The 20,706-nt window shown below is 44.3% G+C and overlaps 1 protein-coding gene and 1 non-coding gene across 3 annotated transcripts; one reads left to right on the top strand and one right to left on the bottom strand.

Moving 5' to 3' along the window:
* The first annotated feature begins 5,177 nt into the window (after positions 1–5,177).
* Positions 5,178–19,399, top strand: LOC123407015 (dihydrolipoyllysine-residue acetyltransferase component 1 of pyruvate dehydrogenase complex, mitochondrial). Of its 2 annotated transcripts, XM_045100045.1 has the most exons (17): positions 5,179–5,609; positions 5,674–5,707; positions 6,285–6,334; positions 6,425–6,469; positions 6,594–6,667; positions 7,481–7,550; positions 7,646–8,044; positions 17,088–17,148; positions 17,226–17,270; positions 17,355–17,438; positions 17,938–18,014; positions 18,089–18,151; positions 18,374–18,444; positions 18,546–18,606; positions 18,684–18,744; positions 18,820–18,900; positions 18,984–19,399. In XM_045100045.1, the coding sequence occupies exons 1-17, from the start codon at positions 5,370–5,372 to the stop codon at positions 19,040–19,042; spliced, it is 1,575 nt and encodes a 524-aa protein (XP_044955980.1). In that variant the 5' UTR covers positions 5,179–5,369; the 3' UTR covers positions 19,043–19,399. The 2 variants fall into 2 exon arrangements, with proteins under 2 accessions (XP_044955981.1, XP_044955980.1); XM_045100046.1 differs by lacking the exon at positions 17,355–17,438 and having other exon boundaries at positions 5,178–5,609.
* A 792-nt stretch (positions 19,400–20,191) lies between these two features.
* Positions 20,192–20,276, bottom strand: TRNAY-GUA. The gene is given in 2 exon segments: positions 20,192–20,227; positions 20,240–20,276. It is a non-coding gene; the product is annotated as a tRNA-Tyr (tRNA).
* Between the last annotated feature and the right edge of the window lie 430 nt (positions 20,277–20,706).

Genomic DNA, 20,706 nt, shown 5'->3' on the forward strand with positions numbered 1-20,706 from the left:
CACGTGATTCTACTAATGACGTGATCCAGTTATCAAGCAACAACACCTTGTTCATAATCAGAAGACACTGACTATCTTTGATCAACTGGCTAGCCAACTAGAGGCTTACTAGGGACAGTGTTTTGTCTATGTATCCACACATGGAAATGAGTCTTCATTCAATACAATTATAGCATGGATAATAAACGATTATCTTGATACAGGAATTATAATAATAACTATATTTATTATTGCCTCTAGGGCATAATTCCAACACTACTGCCAGCTCTAGCGGTACTACCGCTAGGTCCAGCGGTACTACCGCAAGGTCCATAACTTTCGCATACGAGCTCCGAATCGAGCAAACCCAAGCTTGTTGGATTCAGGACGACAAGAGCTATCCAAACAAAAAATCTTAAGACCATGCAGATATGAAAATGCCAATGATATAGAGATGTGAGTCCTCTATGAATGAAGAACCGGCAAAAACTCCAACATCGAAAACATCATAGTAGATGCATATGGACTCCGTTTTCGATGACCTCGAGCTTGTCACGAAGATGACCATAAGCTCTAAAACTCACAAAGAGAAACACCAAACAATAACCAAGAAGTATGATGCAAGGATGCAAATGGTTTGAGCTCTCAACAAACGATACGATCAAGCTACTCACTTGAGAGCCCCCCCCCTTGATAGTACAACAATCTATCCTAAACAGAAAACCTTTGACGCAAGCCCATGGGATCACTTGATCCCTCTCGGTACATCTTGTACGCTTTGTGTGTTGATCATCTTGATTTACTCTTTGTCTGAGATCTTGATCAACCATGTTTCTCTATGACCATTCTTTGGATAATACCTTGAATACCATCTTGGTCATCATATAAACTCCTTGAACCCAAAGATGGACTTCAAGAAGTGCATATGGACAAATCCTATAAATGTAACTTAAGGCAACCATTAGTCCATAGGAATTGTCATCAATTACAAAAACCACATATGGAGATATATACTCTAACAATAGCAATAATACAAATATGTGCCTCGCTACCACTTCTGTCACGAGGCGAGGACACTGCAAGATTGAACCTACTACTATGCACCACTCACTCTGATGATATACTCACCTACTTGGCCAAAGCAAACTCATAAATCGAAAAGCATAGATAGCTTGAACAATCACACATAACAAAGTTCATAAAGACTTAATTACTTTTAGTAAATAATCTAATCATAAACCCACAATTCATCGGATCCCCAAAAACACACCGCAAAAGAAGATAACACCATATGGATCTTTGAAGAGAAAAATGTATTAAAGGTCAAAGAGATAGAGATAGCCATCTAACTAATCACTATGGACCCGTAGGTCTATGTTGACTACTCTCACATCATCATGGAGGCAACAAGGTTGATGTAGAAGCCATCCATGATTGATTCGCCCCTTCGACAGAGTACCAACAGAGGCCTCAGATGGTATCACGAAAGAATAGAGGCTTGCAGCGATGGAATAACTATTTAGGGTCTCCTCTAGTGGTTTTGGATTTTAGGGAATTTATAAAAGTGGAATTAGGGCGAACAAACTTACAAGGGGCCCACATGCTTAGGTAAGGGGCACATCGTGTGAGCTTGTGGCCCTCTCGTACATCTCCTGCCCCCCTCACGATGCTTCTAGGGTTCCTTCAGGTCCAGAAAAAATCACCGTCAAGTTTCGTCATATTTGAACTTCGTTTGGTATTGGTTTTGTGCGAAATAATAAAATACGAAAAAACAGGAACTCACACTTGACACTAGGTTAATAGGTTAGTTTTATAAACTTATATAAAATGGTTAGAGAACATACAAGATTGATAATATAATAGCATGGAATAATTAAAAATTATAGATACGTTGGAGACGTATCATTACCTCTACATCTCTTGTGGCGAGTGTAAGCAAATAAACGCTCATTTACTCTTTTATTCAGTACATGGTATTTGTGATGATTTCCCCCCTTGCTTTTGACATGTGGCATGGTACTTTTTTCGTCGGTACTACGAAACCAAAAAGGGGCAGTAGATGCACTTACAAGCACACATCATTTGACTTGAGTGGTACCGTCTCATGTTGTAGAATTTGGTGGAACATCATCATATTTGCCTTCTTTTCTGATACACTTCTGAACAATGAAGGCAATGTGTGGTAGTCTGGTTTCAAAATTGCGCATTTGTTGTTGTCAATTGCCAATCATTGTTCTTGTTTCATGAACGTTCTTAGTTAGGAATTGCACTTATGTTTGGAGCACAAATGTATCACTGTGTTGATCCTGAAGATCTTGTTCATGAGGTGGCTTCGATGAGGTTCTCTTAACAACCAACTAAATAGTATGCATGAAGATTCTTTTGAGGCTATTAGTGGAGAGATACAATCGCGCTACAATAAGAGGTGCCACTGTGGTTGTGGTTACCTCCTCATGCCTGAGGTGTTTGTGGTTGTTCCATAATTTGTTTTATAGTTAGTTGGAATATTAAATTGGTAGATTAGTACTACGAGAAAATAAGTTACTAATGAGGAAAAAAACAGACATACTAGATTTGATATGTATACATTACTTATTGTGACGACCCGTGTAACATATTAGCATGTGTATTTTTACGTTAAATACATAATAAAATCATGATTCAAACATAATGACATGTAGTCTGGCTTATGTTTTGTCTATTTTGTTCATTGAAAACGGAGGATACAAAGACACACTTTAAAATATGGCGAGACTAATATGTCATCTTTCATATCATGAGCCACTTAGGATCGGACAAACAGGAAATTAAATCGTTTGGTACATCTACCATTCAATTAGATTACTGGTTAAGACCGCAATAAAATCATCCATCTATTTTAAACGTTGTAAAATTAAAAATAGTAACTGACATTGATTGTAAATTATGCAGTTCAATGCAAACATCATAGTAACAACTACACTGCATCGTCAGAGTTCAAAGACATGACAAGCAAGGACTTACAACAACGAATTTGACATGTGTAGTCACGCTCTTCATCTTGCTGGTGTGGCAATCCTTAAAGATTTCCATCATATATTTTTTTTGGGTATATCTACGACTATGACAGTCAATTGGCCCAATTTATCAAAAAATCCCCAGGTCACCCTATGGAGCAGCAACCCAATTGAGATGAGCCAAGCGGGGCTCACTGATGACGGGTTGATAACAACGAGAGGTAGATCTAGAAATTGCTATCCGCAATTGAACAGTTGAAGATATCAAATTACGAGGGGCTCTTGCTAGCTCGTTTTTACTATTTTGCAATTCATGAGCAAAACAATTTCCAGAATGCTCATTTAAAAAGGGAAAACAATTTCCCTCAACTCGCTGGTAATCACGTCGCGTCAGCCGCCTACATTGCATGCCACTCGTACTCAACATTAAGGCAAGTGTAAGCACATATTTCAACAACACCGGTGTTGTTGCAAATCTTGACGGCGAACGCCTATTGTGATGCGATGAGGCTTTGTTTTATAGAAATAGTCATGCAACAAGTTTTCTGTTGCAAAATATACCCGTAACAAGATGGATGTTGCAGGAAAATTCTAAAAAACATCTGCAATAAGATGTATGTTGTAGAAAAAAACTGCAACAAGACATATGTTACAAAAACAATTCGCAACAAGATGTTTGTTGAAAAAATTTCAAAACAAGACATGTTTTGCAATGATGGATGGTACGCTCTCCCGCTCGATGTGTCAAAACTGATGGCTCATCACGGGCCGATATTTAAAAAAAATTAGGCGACAAACGCATAGCACGCCCCTTAAAAAAATCAATCTATCCCTTTAAATTTTTTGTATTTTTTAGCGATCTTTACAGAAATTTGTAAATTATAAAAGTTATAATAAAGCTTTTTAGGGAAAAGCTAAGCTTTATTGATGATAATCCACATGGGGTGGGATATGGTTGGATCATGCGGATTGGTCAGCCAAACGTGACGCTCCGGACTCAGATTAAGAGAGTACTTAGCTAAAGTATGGGCCTCGTCATTAACGTCTAGCCCTTCAAAGATAAAACTACAACGAAAACTAATTGCTTGAAGTATAATTTTTGCGATAATGGAGCCATACCGCCCCTGGTTACCCCTTCTTATGTCGCTCACCACCTACTTGAAGTCCGAAGAAATGACAAAATCATGTAGTAGAAGATCTCTGCAAGGGCTAAAGCCTCTCCGCATGTGATAACTTCAAGCGTCGCTTGGTCGATCTGGCCATCGATGGCTAGAGTAGAACTGCCCAGGTAATTTACAACATTGTGGCAGTACACTGCAGCATAAGAGCCTCCTCGATTCCGTAGCACAACTTCATTGCCTATGCACTTAATAAGACCTTGTTTTAGAACTTCCACTCCTTTCATAATGGACCTCTAGATTTGGCTAGGGTGAGAACCAATGTTTACGTGTAAAATAGAAGTTGTAGGGAAGTAAACTCTCTTCAGAATTCGGCATTAAGGGATTCATGCTGCTGGAGGATGCGCCACCCCTGCTTAGCCAACATTGCTAGATTGAAAAATTCAAAATCTTTGAACCCTGAGCATCTCCACTCGTCCCCCCAATAGGCCCTCACGACGCCCTTTTTAGCGTTAACGGCGATAAATTGCCCCACTCGCGCCCCAACGCCTTACTTTACGTCGGATTTGATCAAAACTAGAACCGACGGACCCAGGCCAAACCCAACCCCTTGGGGCGTCTGGGGCGTCGACACTACTTTTTGCATGCAAATGGCCCATTATGAGTCGCCCATCCCCTCTTTCTCCTATCTTTTCTCTCTCATCCGCACATTACACGTGAACCACATAAAGGACGCGTGGCCGGCGTAGAGCGTCCGGTCTGGTGGCTAGGAGCACAACGAGTGAAAAAAATCACCTTCAAAACTAAAAGTACGTCGGGACAATCCCAACCGACGAAAAAACGTCTCGTGGGAGGCTCAACGACTAGGGGATGCTCTAATCCCACCCTCCCCTTGCCTTGAGTTGTGTCAAGTCTAGACTCAATGAGGCTTTCGACGACCATCCTTACAGTCCCACCAGAACTTCTGTATTAACATGTTTAGATGCTCATATAGCTCTCTCGAGAGCTTAAAGCATGACATAGAAAACATAATAAAATTATAATAAAGTGATTTAAAGAATCGATCAGAGGTAAAGTAGCTCTTTGCCGGCCCGGCCCGGCGCGGAATAGCCCTCCATCCGTCAGTTGTACCGGCCATCCTTCCTCTCCAAGAGTCAATCTCGACGGGGCATCATCGAATTCCTAAATCCGGCGCCGCCGAAAGTGCCTCTCCGCCCTACCTCGCCGTGTCGTCTGCTCTCCTCCCTACCCGACCGGCGTCCAGGCCGCCGCCGTCATGCTCCTCCGGACGCGCCGCTGCCTCCCTGCAGCTATCTCCCGCGCAGCCGTCCACCCACGCGTCTCCCCTGCGCTGCTCTCCCATGGAGCCCCGCGACAACATGGCCAGGTGGCCTTGGCGAACCAGGGGAGCGGACTTCAGCCCCGATCTGGACCGATCGACTGGGTTCGGGGCTCCACGATGGCCCGAGCGAATCCGGCACCGCTGCTTCCAGCATCCACCTGGGGACATTACAGGGTTAGTCAAAAGTTTAATCCATTTTCTCGCGTAATTGTTTACTTATATGGTATTTCCACTGCAGGTTGGTATGCAGGCCCGATGGTTCTCGTCGGCAGGTATAGTGTTCTAACTTTCACATGGTCTCTGGGAATGCATGTTTTTTTTCTCCCGAGAAACATATGCAGTTATGCACGTGCGCTTTCGGTGAAGATGTTTTTTTAAATATTATATACACTAGAATAAGCTTCTGCATCCATTTTTATTGCATAAACAATCCATGCAAATGTTTCATAGCTTATGAATCCTGTGCAATTCATCTCTGCCAGAACTTGTGTCAACTGAACTGTGAAATGCCTGTTTGTCAGAACTTGAACCTCATTGAAATGCCAGTTTTTCAAGATTTAGAATCTTAGTGCTTCCTGATCGTTGTTCAGTATAATTTGTAAACAAAGACATAAGTTCAAGCGCAGTCAAGGGAAGTTAGTAGCCTGAGGACTTTGAATTATATGTAGTATCTTGATGGCAATTACTATTGAATCCCGAGCACATCCTTTTGTTACACTATGTACTTGTGCCATCACATTCTCTCTCTTTTATTACATTTGCAATTTAATCTTCAAGTGAAGATGTACTTAAACATGTATAGCGAATAATGTCCATTTTATCATTATTTTGCTCTTATAACTTCGGCAGGGCTTCCGCCACACATGGTGATTGGGATGCCAGCGCTGTCCCCTACAATGGTAAGAGCTTAAAAATGGTCATGCTAATACCTGATGATTACGTTTCCCCCCACTTATACATATTTGACACTCTAACATGATTTTTATTAGAATCAAGGTAACATCACAAAATGGAGAAAACAGGAAGGCGATAAGGTGAGGCTTTTGCTATAGGAATCTTCCATGATATGCCTTGAATATCCTAGTATAGGGTTCTTTACATTTCTATCTCTCAGTAACTCTAGGTATACTACCTTCTAAAGTTACATCTTGTTTGCAGATAGAGGTTGGTGATGTGATCTGTGAGATAGAAACTGACAAAGCCACGCTCGAATTCGAAACTCTTGAAGAGGGGTATTGTCCTCTTATTCCACTTTCCGTTGCATTTGATGAGAGATTGTTGGCTCTTCTCATGCCATTCTTTTCTAATTACAAATAATAGTATATATCAAGTGTTTCCTTAAAGGAAATGAGTTTCAGCAAAGTTTCCATAGTTCACCGTAATCCGGTTTTTGCTGAACAAGTTATATAGTTTTCATTAGAATTCCCATGCAGTGATAGAACATGTTAGAATGCTCTTGGGACAGGTTGCCATTCAATTTTATTTTATTTTTGACTAGCAACCATCGGAATTTATGGCTCCCACATTCTTTCTAGCTGCAAGTAATCTAAATATTTTGCCAGGTCTTGTTACATTTCTGCCCATCCTTTTTTAGAAAAACATGGTTCGCTGGCTGACTTATCCAAACTACATTGACAACCCTTTCTCTTCCCTATATTGCTTTTGCTAGTTCACATTAAATCCATAGTTGATACAAGTGTAATTAAGTTCTCTATGAAATGTGCATAGAATGGTTTCAGTAATCCCTGTGAAACTGATTAATCTTTAACTAATTTCATCACTATTGGGACAGACATTGTGACAACTATGTGTACGCTATCTGTTGACCTTGGTTGTTACATTATGCAATTTTTATTTACAAAAAATCCTCTGTTATTGTACCATATTGCTCTGTTGTACTGAACTGGTATACAGTGTTGTGTTTTTGCTCTAAACTTCTACGTATAACTTGTGCTTGCCCGCCTTTTATGTTTATTCTTCTGTCCCATGCATATCTGTGTAATATGTACACATCTTCATTTTGGTTCACCCCTTTAATTCTGCAGCTATCTGGCCAAGATTTTAGTACCTGAAGGTTCAAAGGATGTTCAGGTTGGACAACCCATTTATGTCACGGTATAGCTCCACGCTTAGTTGATATTTCGTTTTATTTCACTGGCCACTGAATTTTCAAGTCAGCAGTACTTACCTTTTGCCATGTCCATTTGAAGGTTGAAGAATCCGATGATATTGAAAAGATACCTGCTGATACCTCCTTTGGAGGTGATCATAAGGAGGATGAGTCAAGTGGAAGTGCAGCACAAACTGTCGAAGTTGATGCAGCTGAACAAAGCCCAGTAATGAGCCGCATCAGCCCTGCAGCTAAGATGCTGATCAAGGAACATGGTCTTAATGCCTCTTTACTGAAGGCATCAGGTCCCCGTGGCACCCTTCTGAAAGGTGATGTTTTGGCTGCACTGAAGTCAGGCACTGCTTTAAGTTCAGCGAAAGAAAAGACAGCTCCAGCTGCACCTTTGCCCCAGCCAGCTCGTGATTCCCAAGTTCACTCTCAGACAACTTCACCAAAGAGCGACACATTTGAAGATATAACCAATACTCAGATACGCAAGGTACTGTGTCTGGCTACCTATTTATTTTTGTTGCATCGGCAAACACTTCTATGAAAGACCTAATTCAGATATGTATTCGGTACACATCACAAACTGTAAAAGAAGGATCACCAATCTATCTAAAAATTTACTTCATTTCAAAATATAATTTAAATTGTAATGCCAAAATTTGTCTGGCCTTTTGATCTTTGCATCTTGTTGGGAGCAACCACATATTGGTTAACATCGAAGTTGGCTTCTCAACTCCCACATCTAGGCCCTGTTTGTCCATAGTCTTTGCTTCGTGTCAAGAAGCCTCAAGCTGATGCAAAGTGTTCCAGCTTCTCATTAAATATAAAAAACTTCCCTATGAAGGTATTGAAGCAACAGAATCTGCAACTCTATTTTTTTTTGGGCATGAGCCTCTAGTGGTGTTACTTTGAAGAGTGAAAATGAAGGTACCTCTTAGTTGGAATTGGTGCCATCCCTTCTCCAAAATGAAGAGACTGTGATTCCACTCTGAAGAGTGAAAATGAAGGTATTGTTAGGAAATATGCAACTTGTATTTCCAGGAGGCCATAGACCAGTATATATACATGTACATGTGTGTGGAATATGTAGGAAACCCCTTATACAATAAGGTAAATACAAAAGGTTACATGGCTATAGATATAATACTCTAACACCCCCCTCAAACTCATGGCGGATTAACAACACTGAGTTTGGAGAGATAGAAGCCATGCTGCGCTCTAGTCTGGGCCTTCGTTAGAAAATCCGTCAACTGTAACTCGAAAGACACAATACTGAAGAGCAATAACCTGATCCTGCATACCAGCGCACGCAATGCTAATAGCACCTGTACTGTCAGATAATAGCAGAGTAGGTGTAGTGACAGAAACACCAAAATCCTGAAGTAACCATCGTAACCAAGTCACCTCTGCCATCAAAAGAGCCATAGCTCGTAACTCAGCCTCTGCACTCGAACAGGAAACTGCAGTCTGTTTCTTCGTCTTCGAGGCAATGAGAGAACCACCAAGAAAAACATAGTAAGCAGAAAGTGAACGTCGATATGAGGGATCACTAGCCCACATAACACCCGAATAGGCCTGAAGCTGTAAAGAACCGGAGTGAGGAAATAACAGATGGTGAGAGATTGTGCCCCGAAGATATAGGATAACACGAAGGAGGTGACTATAGTGAACCGAGGTGGGAGCGGAGACAAACTGACTCAGAATATGAACCAGATAAGAGATATCCGGACAAGTGACAGCTAGATAGACAAGACTGCCAACAAGATGATGATAACGCGTCGGATCAGACACGGGGTCACCATCAGTATCACGGAGGTGAACATTGAGTTCCATGGGAGTCTCAACAATGCGATCGTCAGTAAGAGCAGCACGAGCAAGAAGATCTTGGATATACTTTTCCTGGGATATAAAGAAGCCATCAGAGGTAGAAGAGACTTCAATCCCAAGAAAGTAGCGAAGTGGTCCACGATCGGACATAAGAAACTGCTCATTAAGACAGGCCTTTACAAAGGCAATATACTCGGGGTGGTCACTAGTGATTATCTTGTCATCAACATAGAGAAGAGTCCGATCACGTGGAGAAAGGTGGACAAACAATGCCGGATCATGAGCACTTGCTGAAAAACCAACGACAGTCATCACAGAGGCAAAATGCTCAAACCAGGCGCGGGGGGCTTGCTTAAGGCCATAGAGAGAGCGACGGAGATGACATACCATGCCATCAGGAGCAGAATACCCTGGTGGTGGCTGCATGTACACCTCCTCACGCAACTCACCATTAAGAAAGACATTCTTAACATCAAGCTGAGATACAGACCAGTGGCGTGCAGAGGCCACAACAAGAAGTGTACGAATAGTGGGGCTTGCTTAAGGCCATAGAGAGAGCGACGGAGACGACATACCATGCCATCAGGAACAGAATACCCAGGTGGTGGCTGCATGTACACCTCCTCACGCAGTTCACCATTAAGAAAGGCATTCTTAACATCAAGCTGAGATACAGACCAGTGGCGTGCAGAGGCCATGACAAGAAGTGTACGAATAGTGGTCACGACCATGCTCCTGCTGAAAGCCACGAGCCACAAGACGAGCTTTGTAACCTCAAGAGAACCATCGGAGCGAGTCTTAACCTTGTAGACTCACTTACAAGTGATGGGACGAACAACTGGAGGAAGAGAAACAAGATCCCATGTACCGGTGCGTTCAAGAGCAACAATCTTCTCTGCCATCTCAAACTGCCATTCAGGATGAACAACAGCCTCACGATAAGAAGTCAACTCAAGAACAGCAGCACCAGCGGTGGGAAATCCAAGGTGATCAACAGGCGGACGTGGACGAGGACGCAAATCATAGGTAGGCTGAGACGAGGAGGACGACACATCTGCCGAGGTATCCACATTACGTGAACGACGAGTGAAATACTGAGGAAAAGATGGAAGAATATAAGGAGAAATCGCCGAGGTAGAATAGGGGTGGAGACGAAGAAGCCACCGAAGATGAAGGTGCAGAATCCGGTGACATGCTAGGCGAGGAAACCGAGGGAGATGGTGGCGGCAAATCGGCAAGAGGTGGAGAAGCAGAGGTAGCAGAACGAATAGACAAAGGCTCGATGGGGGTGATAGGTGTGTCAGGAAAAGTGAGGAAAGAGATATCATCCACTGAAAATGTCGAGGAAGATGGGTGCGGGTAGAAGGGACGAGACTCATTAAAAGTCACATCCCGAGAAATACGCATCCGATGACCAATAGGATCCCAATAACGATAGCCTTTATGCTCATCACTATAGCCTAAGAAGACACACTCAACAGACTGAGCGGTTAGTTTGGTGCGTTCGCGAGGGGCAAGAAGAACATAGCAAACACAACCAAACAAACGAAGCATCGAATAATCGGGAGAACGATCAAAAAGACGCTCGAAAGAAACACCACCCTATAGAGTAGCGGACGACTGTAGATTGATGAGATAGGTGGAGGTGGAGACGGCCTCAGCCCAAAAAATGAGGTGGGAGAGAGGCGGCGATCATCAATGCACGAGCCGTCTCAAGAAGATGACGTTGCTTACGCTCAGCCACGCCATTCTGAGCATGAGCACCAGGACAAGAGAACTGAGAAAGAGTCCCTTGCTCAGCAAGAACACCACGCAACATCTTAGAAATATACTCGTCAGCGGAGTCATCACGAAACACACGAATGGGCGAAGAGAACTGAGTGTGAACCATGGTAGCAAAACGCTTATAAATGGACAACACTTCAATGCGAGAAGTCATAAATAAAGCCATGTGTAACAAGAGAAACCATCTATGAAAATAATATAGTATCGATGACCCCCCTTCGAAGCGAAGGGAGCCGAACCCCATACACCGGAATGGACTAAATCAAAAGGACGCTGAGACACTGACTCACTATTTGGATATGGTAACTGAATCTGTTTGCCAAGTCGACAACCCTGACATTCTAAAGAGACATCTCCTGAGACAGACCCCAAAAGACCTCGACGAACTAAAGACGACAAACGAGAACCACAATGATGACCAAGTCGATGATGCCATTGCTGGAAGGAACCGGTAGCGGAGGCGACCCAAGCGAATGAACTGACGATAGTGGTGGCAGCGGAAGGAACATGAAGCCAGTCTAACTCCCAAAGACCCTGGGAATCACGGTGGCGAGGGCCAGCCCCAACCAAAGTGTGTGTGCGACGATCCTGAACAGAACAAGAGTCAACGTCAAGGATGACACGATAACCAGAATCACTAAGTTGACCAGCAGAAGACAGATTCATGGTAAGTCGAGGAGAATGGGCAACATCAGGAATATAATAAGAAGGGGTGGTAAGGTTGTCTCTACTAGCAACAGAAAGAGGAGTACCATCAGCAGTGAGTACATGAACAGGAAAATCAAGCAATCTAAGAGAGGACAAAGCAGAAGAATGAGAAGACATATGAAAAGAAGCTTCAGAGTCCAGAACCCATGGGGATGTACCTGACTGTAGAAGGTGGTTGCTCAGTGCAGGAAGCATCAGTCACAGAACCGACAGTACTTGTCAAGGAAGAACCTGAAGCAACGAGCAGACGCTTAAGTATCAGAATATCCTGCTCAGTCAGAGCGGTGGCTGAAGATGTCGAAGTAGAAGAAGTCCCTGAAGATGATGACCGCACCTTACGCAGGTGTTTCTTCTTCTGGAAGCACTGAGACTCGACATGACCATCCAGGTTGCAGTAGCCGCAATGGGGACGGGGGTGGCCAGGGCCGCCAGGAGGAGTGGCGGAGCACTCGAGCGGGAAGGAGTCGGTGCAGCATGTGGCATAGGAGAAGCTCTAGCAACGAGCACAGAGGGAACCTCAAGTAAACCAGCACCACGTAAGCGAGTCTCCTCAGCGCGAATCTTAGAAAGTGCCTCCATGAGAGAAATACGGCCACGAGCAAACAACTGAGCACGTCGGGGCTCAAACTCCTTACGGAGTCGAGACAAGAACTTGTAGACACGATGAAACTCCAAGTTGGCCTGTACAGCCTGGCAACACTGGCAAGTAAGACAACCAGCACCGCGGAGAGAATCAAGCTGGCGCCAGATAGCAGAACTCTGTGCATAGAAATCATCAACAGTGGAGCCACCCTGCTGAAGAGGATGCTCTTGGAGGACCACAGACAGGTATCAGGCATCACCAGAGGGTTCATAACGCTGACGAAGACGGGTCCACATCTCAAAGATGGTGGGCAGGCCCAAGAACTCAGAAGCAAACTGAGGCAAAACACTAGCAGTGAGAACAGCTGCGGCACGGGCATCATCATCTAGCCACCGAGTATAAACAAACAGAGCATCATGATACGTGTGAAGGGACTCTTCATAAATCGAAGCCTGCTCATCATAAGCACGCACAACAACCTCATCAGCAAGCTTAGCTGCATCCTTCGCGGCCTGATTAGCATTCGCAAGAAGAATCGGTGGCGTCAGTGGAGTAGGGGCCACATGAGGAATCGGACGTGGTGGACAACGTACCTCGCCAGAAAGAACACCCCATAGACGGATGCCACGCATATGAATGCGCATGAAGCCAACGAACTCGGTGTAGTTAGTGCCATCAAAAATCACCGGATAACGAGGAACGACAACATAGCCTGATGTTGTAGACATTTTTTTTGGCAGTCACCGGCAGCAGCAGTACAGAGAACGGCGACAACCGCAGTTAGAGCTTCAGGCGGCAGGGGCGACGAGAACCAGCAACAGGGGGAGAAGCAGCAGTCCCGAGGTAGCCGGCCGAAAGAGAGACGAGCAGCGATGGTCGTTGCTGTCAGAGATGCGATCCAGAGGGCACCGGGCAGATCGAAAGCGGGACCAGCAGCTTCGAGCGGAACCACGAGATCGAGGCCAACGGTGTCGCGTCGATCCTGAGGGCGGTGGAGGAGATCGGGGCCAGCGGCATCGCGTCGACCGGCTGCAGCGTCGAGCGGGACCTCGAGAGCGGGGGCCGGTGGCTTCAAGGGTCGAGCGGGACCTCGAGAGCGGGGGCCGGCGGCTTCAAGCGGGGTTGGCGGCAGCGTCGATCTTGTGGGCGGGGGCTGCTCGATCCTGCGTTGACGGGCTGCAGCGTCGAGCGGGACCTCGAGAGCGGGGGGGCCGGCGGCGTTGATCCTGTGGGCGGGGGCGGCTCGATCCACACGATCGGTAGGAGATGAGCGGTGGGTTGACCGGCTGCTAGGATGGGGGAGAAAAAAAGCAGCGGCGGTGCCACGACGGATCAATCGCACGAGTTGCGTCGTGCAAAAAATTGACCTAGCCCTAATACCATGTTAGGAAATATGCAACTTGTATTTCCAGGAGGCCATAGGCCAGTATATATACATGTACAAGTGTGGAATATGCAGGAAACCCCTTATACAATAGGGTAAATATGAAAGGTCACATGGCTATAGATATAATACTCTTAACAGGTATCACGTATCTGGAAATGGTGTCTGCAACTTCCCTGAGGCATTTTTCCTGACAACCAAAATAGCTTCCACCTGTGAGGGGAGTGACACAAAACAGTGGGGTGCAGAGAGACGGAAGTTTAATGCTGGGATGGAAATTAGAGGTGTAAATGAGTGCCAATACAAAAATGATCCTTCTCTTTAATTGCTATCTTGCCACTGATAACATTACTCCCTCCGATCCATATTAATTGTCGCTGGTTTGGTACAAATATGGATCGGAGGGAATACATCTTTCAAAATAAAAAACCAATAGCACCTTTCTTGCAGATTAACTGGGTCAAGTTTTCTCTTACAATGTCAAAATACATGCATTGTTATTTTCAAAAGTGACTGTTAGGAAGTATTAGTATTAGTCTAGGAGTCCTTATTAGTCTATTAGTATTAGTCTAGGAGTCCTTATTAGTCTATTAGTATTAGTCTAGGAGTCCTTATTAGTCTATGTTTACTTTCCTTGCACCTCAAGTGATGTGTAATATATATATGCCCCTTGGGCCTTCAATATAGACAAGTTGCTTTCCTAACATGGTATTAGAGTCTTAGTTTTTTTTTTCTCGCACGCGCAACTCGTGCTCCGATCCAATCTCCTCTCCCCGCATCCGTCTCGTTCGCATCTGGCGTGGCTTCCCGTTCCGCTCGCGTCAACGCCTGCTTCTGGCTGCCTGGATCCCGGCTGTTTTGGTGCTGGATCTCGCTACTGCTCTTGATCTGCTCCTGGCCGAAGTATCCGCTACATGCCGAAGTCCCTCTGGTGCTGGATCTGCACCTGGCCGAAGTATCCGCTACAGGCCGAAGTCCCTCTGGTGCTGGATCTGCACCTGGCCGAAGTATCTCGCCACCTCTTCTGGCTGCCTGGATCTGCAACTCCCCCTGATCTGCTCTTGGCTGCTGTCGCTGCTGCTGCTGGATCTCACCGCCGCCTCTCGCAAACACCAAGCGCTGGCCAGCTCGTCACACCAGCGCTGATCGAGGCTACCACGGCCGCTCTGCTGGATCTCGTCCCTATCTCTACCGACGCCCACTCCCGCCAGATCGAGGCGCCTTGTTGGATCCCGTCTTCTCGCCGGATTCTCCTGTCCCGACGTGATTCCTAAAAAAAAAATGTGTACTGCATCGGGCTATGTTGCTGTCCCTCATTGTTCGGTGATCTTCGATGGTAGTAACTACACCGAGTTTATTGGCTTTATGCGCATTCACATGCGTGGCATCCGTCTCTGGGGTGTTCATTCTGGCGAGGTCTGCTGTCCGTCACGTCCGGTTCCTCCTGTGGCTCCCACTCCGCCGATCCCTCCGGCTCTTCCTGCGGATGCTCCTCAGACTACGAAGGATGCAGCTAAGGTTGCTGATGAGGCTGCTATATGTGCTTATGATGCAAAGGTCTTGGCTTATGAGGAGGCTCTTCAGGTGTATCACGGTGCTCTGTCCGCTTACACCCAGTGGCTTGATGATGATGCTCGTGCTGCAGCTGTTCTCACTGCTAGTGTTCTGCCTCAGTTTGCCTCTGAGTTTTTGGGCCTTCCTACTGCCTTTGAGATGTGGAGACGCCTTCGTCAGCGCTATGCGCCCTCTGGTGATGCCTTATACCTCTCCGTGGTTCGTCAGGAGCATGCTCTTCAGCAGGGTGACTTTACTGTCGATGACTTCTATGCACAGAGTTCTGCTATCTGGCGCCAGCTCGATTCTCTCCGCACTGCTGGTTGTCGTACTTGCCCCTGTTGCCAGGCTGTCCAGACCAACTTGGAGTTTCATCGCGTCTACGAGTTCCTGTCTCGGCTCCGTAAGGAGTTTGAGCCCCGGCGTGCTCAGTTGTTTGCTCGTGGCCGTATGTCTCTCATGGAGGCGCTTTCTGAGATTCCTGCTGAGGAGACTCGCTTACGTGGTGCTGGTTTACTAGAGGTTCCCTCGGTGCTCACTGCTCGGGCTACTTCTACGCCACCTGCTGCACCGACCCCTTCTCACTCGAGTGCTCCGCCGCTCTTGTCCACTCCTTCTGGAGACTCAGGTCGCCCCCGTCCACATTGTGGCTACTGCAACAATGATGGTCATATTGAGTCCCACTGCTACCACGAAGAAGAAACACTTGCGCCAGGCGCAATCATCATCTACAGAGACTTCGTCATCTACCTCGACAGCTTCAGCCATCGCTTTGACCGAGCAGGATATTCTGAGACTTAAGCTTCTGCTCGCTGCTTCAGGTTCTTCCTCGACGGGTACTGCTGGTATTGTGACTCAGGCTTCCCGCACTGAGCAACCACCGTCTACACAGTCAGGACCGTCTCACGCACACTCTGGTTGGAATTGGCCTTCGCCGCCATGATATTATTTTTTCTCTTCCGCTGCCATCATCCCTAATCTAGTGTGTGTTTTCTAGTTTTCTTTGTTTTCCGCTGCGTCCACCAAATCCGTTGATATTTTGTGTTTTCTCATGCCATGCGAGTCCACCATACCTTAGTCCGTCAGCCTTTCTTTGGTCTTGATCCTTTCTATGCAACTTTTGTGGCCTACTTGCCCTTGTTGTTTTCTATAGGATTGTCTGGATTTCTTTTGCATTGTCGATCTACGTCCATCGTGCCTTATCCGCCGAGCTTCTTTCGCCGACGGTTGTCGTGGACTATGATTTTCTGCACAATGCTTTATCCTCTTGATGTGCCATCTTCTTTTGACAACCCATCTTCTCTTGATACTTATCTTGTATCTTCAAGTGATGCGGTGTCTACCTCTGATGTGCCATCTCTTCGTTATCTCCTTCGGCGACTCGACAAGTTTTGAAGACTCTTCATGCTACGACGACACTCTCAAGACGCGGATTTGGATTATCATTTTCTTTAGTATTACACTTCTTCAAATGCAATGCTATTGCATACGCTTTGCATTTGAGGGGGGGTGTTAGGAAGTATTAGTATTAGTCTAGGAGTCCTTATTAGTCTATTAGTATTAGTCTAGGAGTCCTTATTAGTCTATGTTTACTTTCCTTGCACCTCAAGTGATGTGTAATATATATATGCCCCTTGGGCCTTCAATATAGACAAGTTGCTTTCCTAACAGTGACAAAAGTTATTTATGTAGGTGATTGCAAAAAGGTTACTTGAATCCAAACAGACTACTCCACATTTGTACCTATCCAAAGGTTTGTATTCATTCTGTGTACCTTCTGTAATCTTAATGGCTTTGTTGACATGATTGTATGTGTGATATCGTTGCCAGATGTTATACTGGATCCCTTGCTTGCATTCAGGAATGAACTCAAAGGTGTATATTCATCTTCTTTTTTGACGTTTCATTAATTTGGTAACCAGGGTAACCCCTTTCCCCTTGTTCATTCTAATATTGCAGAGCAACACGGTGTTAAAGTTTCAGTAAATGATATTGTCATAAAAGCTGTGGCACTTGCCTTAAGGAACGTCCCTGAAGCAAATGGTAATGCTGCAACATTTCTTTTTTAAGAGATGCTGCAACAATTAATGTCAATATAAAATTAAGTTATTCTTTATTTTAGGAAAGACAACCGGATTTTGTTTTAAATCAGATATATCAGGTGCAACCCTTCTTGGTGTAGACATTTCTTTACTCAAAAAACAGTGTCAGTGCACTTGAGTGACTGATGAGGAATATTATAAATTATATGGCCGATCTTGCAAAGCTGATTTTAGTGTCCCTAGGGACAGTTGTAGAATCCTATGATAAAACTCAACTCCTTGAACACGAACACGATTCATTTCCATGTTGATCAGATGGTACATGAAAAAAAATCATCTTAACTTAGGTCAGTTTCAACGATGATATTGCATCGGAGTTTGTGTTTCTTGAAGTTCGTGCTTTGTCTGATTATTTAAATGCCCAGTCACATATTCTGGGTATGTCTAGTACTTTGTTAGCCTTTATTATGTAAATCTCATGTTTTATCATCAATTGCCAGCTTACTGGGACAATTCGAAGGAAGAAGCCCAGAAGTGTGCGTCAGTGGATATATCAATTGCTGTTGCTACAGAGAAGGTATGCAGCATTATAAACAAAAGTTGTTATTATCATATGTTGGACTTCTTTAATGATAGTCCTTGCTGTTATAGGGCCTGATGACTCCTATAATAAGAAACGCGGATCAAAAGACTATATCAGCAATATCTTCAGAGGTATGACAAGCTTCTAAAGTTTAAGCAGAATTCTTCAGCAGCATGTTTTTGCGTCAGAGTGACGAGATAGTGTCAAAGTTGTTTGCATTCAGTTCTATTTGTGAACCGGAATCTAGCTTGCATATGGAAGCATGAAAAATACAAAATTCTTACATACTTTAGACTAATTTCAGTGTTTCAGTGGATATGGAAGATTTATTGTCCACCTATTAACTATTGTAGGTCAAACAGCTAGCCGAAAAGGCACGTGCTGGGAAGCTTGCTCCTAATGAGTTCCAGGGGGGTACTTTCAGGCAAGTGTCCCGTACATGTTTGACACTGCAATTTACAGTTAATGCTGTCGAACTGTATGATATTCCACATTTGACTTCTTTACATATGCATGGTTATGCAGTATCTCAAATCTTGGAATGTATCCGGTGGACCACTTCTGTGCAATCATTAATCCTCCACAGGTTCCTCCTCGTCCCTTGTCCCATAAGGGGTCCTTTGAGTTTGTACTGATAAATCGTTTTTCATATCTTTCTGCCAGGCTGGCATTCTTGCTGTTGGTCGGGGTAACAAGGTTGTGGAGCCTGTGATGGACAATGATGGTATTTTTTCTTGAACATATGACACCCTGCTCAAAATAGTTGCATTCATATTTAAACTTTTGTTGCATTGTCCAGGAACAGAGAAGGCTGCTGTAGTAACAAAAATGATGCTGACACTGTCTGCTGATCATCGTATATTTGACGGGCAAGTAGGAGGTATTGATCATCTTAGCCCTGTATTTCACCTGTCTGCTCTTGTGTCATTTACACTCTTCCTTGTATGTCACACTGTGGAACAGGCAAGTTTTTCACGGAGCTGGCATTGAACTTCAGCGACATCAGGAGGCTGCTTTTGTAAATGAAAGGTGCTGTGTTACCGTGTTCCCAAGAATTCTTTCGAGAAGGTGGCCCAAGAAAAGATACTAGGTGCAAATTTAGTTTCAGTTGCTTGATCACCAGCGCATAAGAAGTTACCAGTTTTGTAAATTAATAAGAGAAGTTGGCAATTCCACGGCGTTTTCCCCCTCCTTAATTTGGGAGCTGAGGCCCGAGAATTTGAGGTTTCATGTTTGCTGTGGTTGCACAAACATCATTAATTCTTGAGGCTAAGGTTTGTTGCTACATTTCCGGAGGATTTCTGGTAACATAAGACGGTTTTACCCATGACTTAGATACATGGCTTGATGGCAGTAATAAGTAATGTTTCTTTCTGCAATATTGATACATACTTTTGAGCATCTCAGATTGTTTGTCGGTTTACCCCAGTTGTGCTTTTTTTTTTTTTTTGAAACTGTGGCAAAAGATTTGCCTCATATATTAAATAAGAGGGGACTAGAATGTTTGATACAACTGCCGACACGGCCATACTCAAAACAAGAAAGGATTACTCTTGTTTCTCAATTTCTTTGCAAAGCGGGCAAAGTCCACAATTTGGCCACCCTCTTTTTGTCAATCTCTCCGCCGTCCATAGTCTATCTTGCTGGCCAACCAGGCGAAGACCAGTTGTGCTTATTTACCACTATGTGCAACATGATGTGCAAATAGACGTTGGGTTGATGCCTACATCTGCATGGATTTCATGTTGATCTCCAAGGGAGGCTGAATGTCCACGACAAAAAAACAGGATGGAAGTCGTGTTTTCTTTACAATGTAAAATTTATGAAAAAGGGAGTTCATATATCTATCTATCTATATGTATACATGCAATAAATCAATGTTTGATTTATATTTGCAAAGTTTAGCCTCCAACATTTGAAATTCGTGGAAGGCAAGGGAGATAATTTTACCCATTATTGCAAAATTGAATCGGGTCTAGTGCGGCGGTAACTTTTTACGCGCTCCATTATTTTTTTGACCAACTGGCTTCAGTTTTGTTTGGGGTATGATGATTTTCTGAGAACATATGTTGAAATTTTATCACATGGCAAACAGAAAAAAAATAGAAAGAAAGAAAAAGCAGGGGAGGAAAAATAACAGCAAGATGAATGAGAACAAATAAAAAAAAACATCCGACCTGCCGGATTCGAACCAGCGACCTAAGGATTGATCTGCAATACTACAGTCCTCCGCTCTACCAACTGAGCTAAGGTCGGTTTGTGTCTTAGGAACAACAGAAGGTTCATAACTAACTATGATTTGTATCCTGTGCATTAACCTTATGACAAGTGATTGCAGTAAGTGACGTGACGATTGAGCGAGGTTGGATGACACCTACTCTTCTTTCAGATGATCCCTTCGTAAAGAAGTTGTGCGACTTACTTGCGCACGTGGAGGTTGCTAACCTGATTTGGACATGTAAATTGCTTGCCTCCTGACGAGGACGAAGATAAGAGACAAATGCGAGAAGGTGGGCAAAGGTAAGAAGAGTAGCGTCATAGGGAAGATGTATGTAGCTGCTTGATCTTCAGTATCTCGGCCCGTCCTTTTGGATTGGGTTATCGTTGTGGTTTGGGATACCCGATGGCTTGTATCGGGGATCACTTTGCGTTGTGGTTGTGCGTTTGTGGTCAATTTATATCGGTT

Source organism: Hordeum vulgare, chromosome 7H (genome assembly GCF_904849725.1).
Source record: "Hordeum vulgare subsp. vulgare chromosome 7H, MorexV3_pseudomolecules_assembly, whole genome shotgun sequence".
NCBI classification, from domain to species: Eukaryota; Viridiplantae; Streptophyta; class Magnoliopsida; order Poales; family Poaceae; genus Hordeum; species Hordeum vulgare.

Coding starts and splice junctions, on each gene's coding strand:
- LOC123407015 (XM_045100045.1), top strand. CDS start 5,370: ATGCTCCTCCGGACGCGCCGCTGCCTCCCTGCAGCTATCTCCCGCGCA. Junction 6,335..6,424: donor CAGCGCTGTCCCCTACAATG/GTAAGAGCTTAA, acceptor GATTTTTATTAG/AATCAAGGTAACATCACAAA. Junction 18,607..18,683: donor CAATCATTAATCCTCCACAG/GTTCCTCCTCGT, acceptor TCTTTCTGCCAG/GCTGGCATTCTTGCTGTTGG.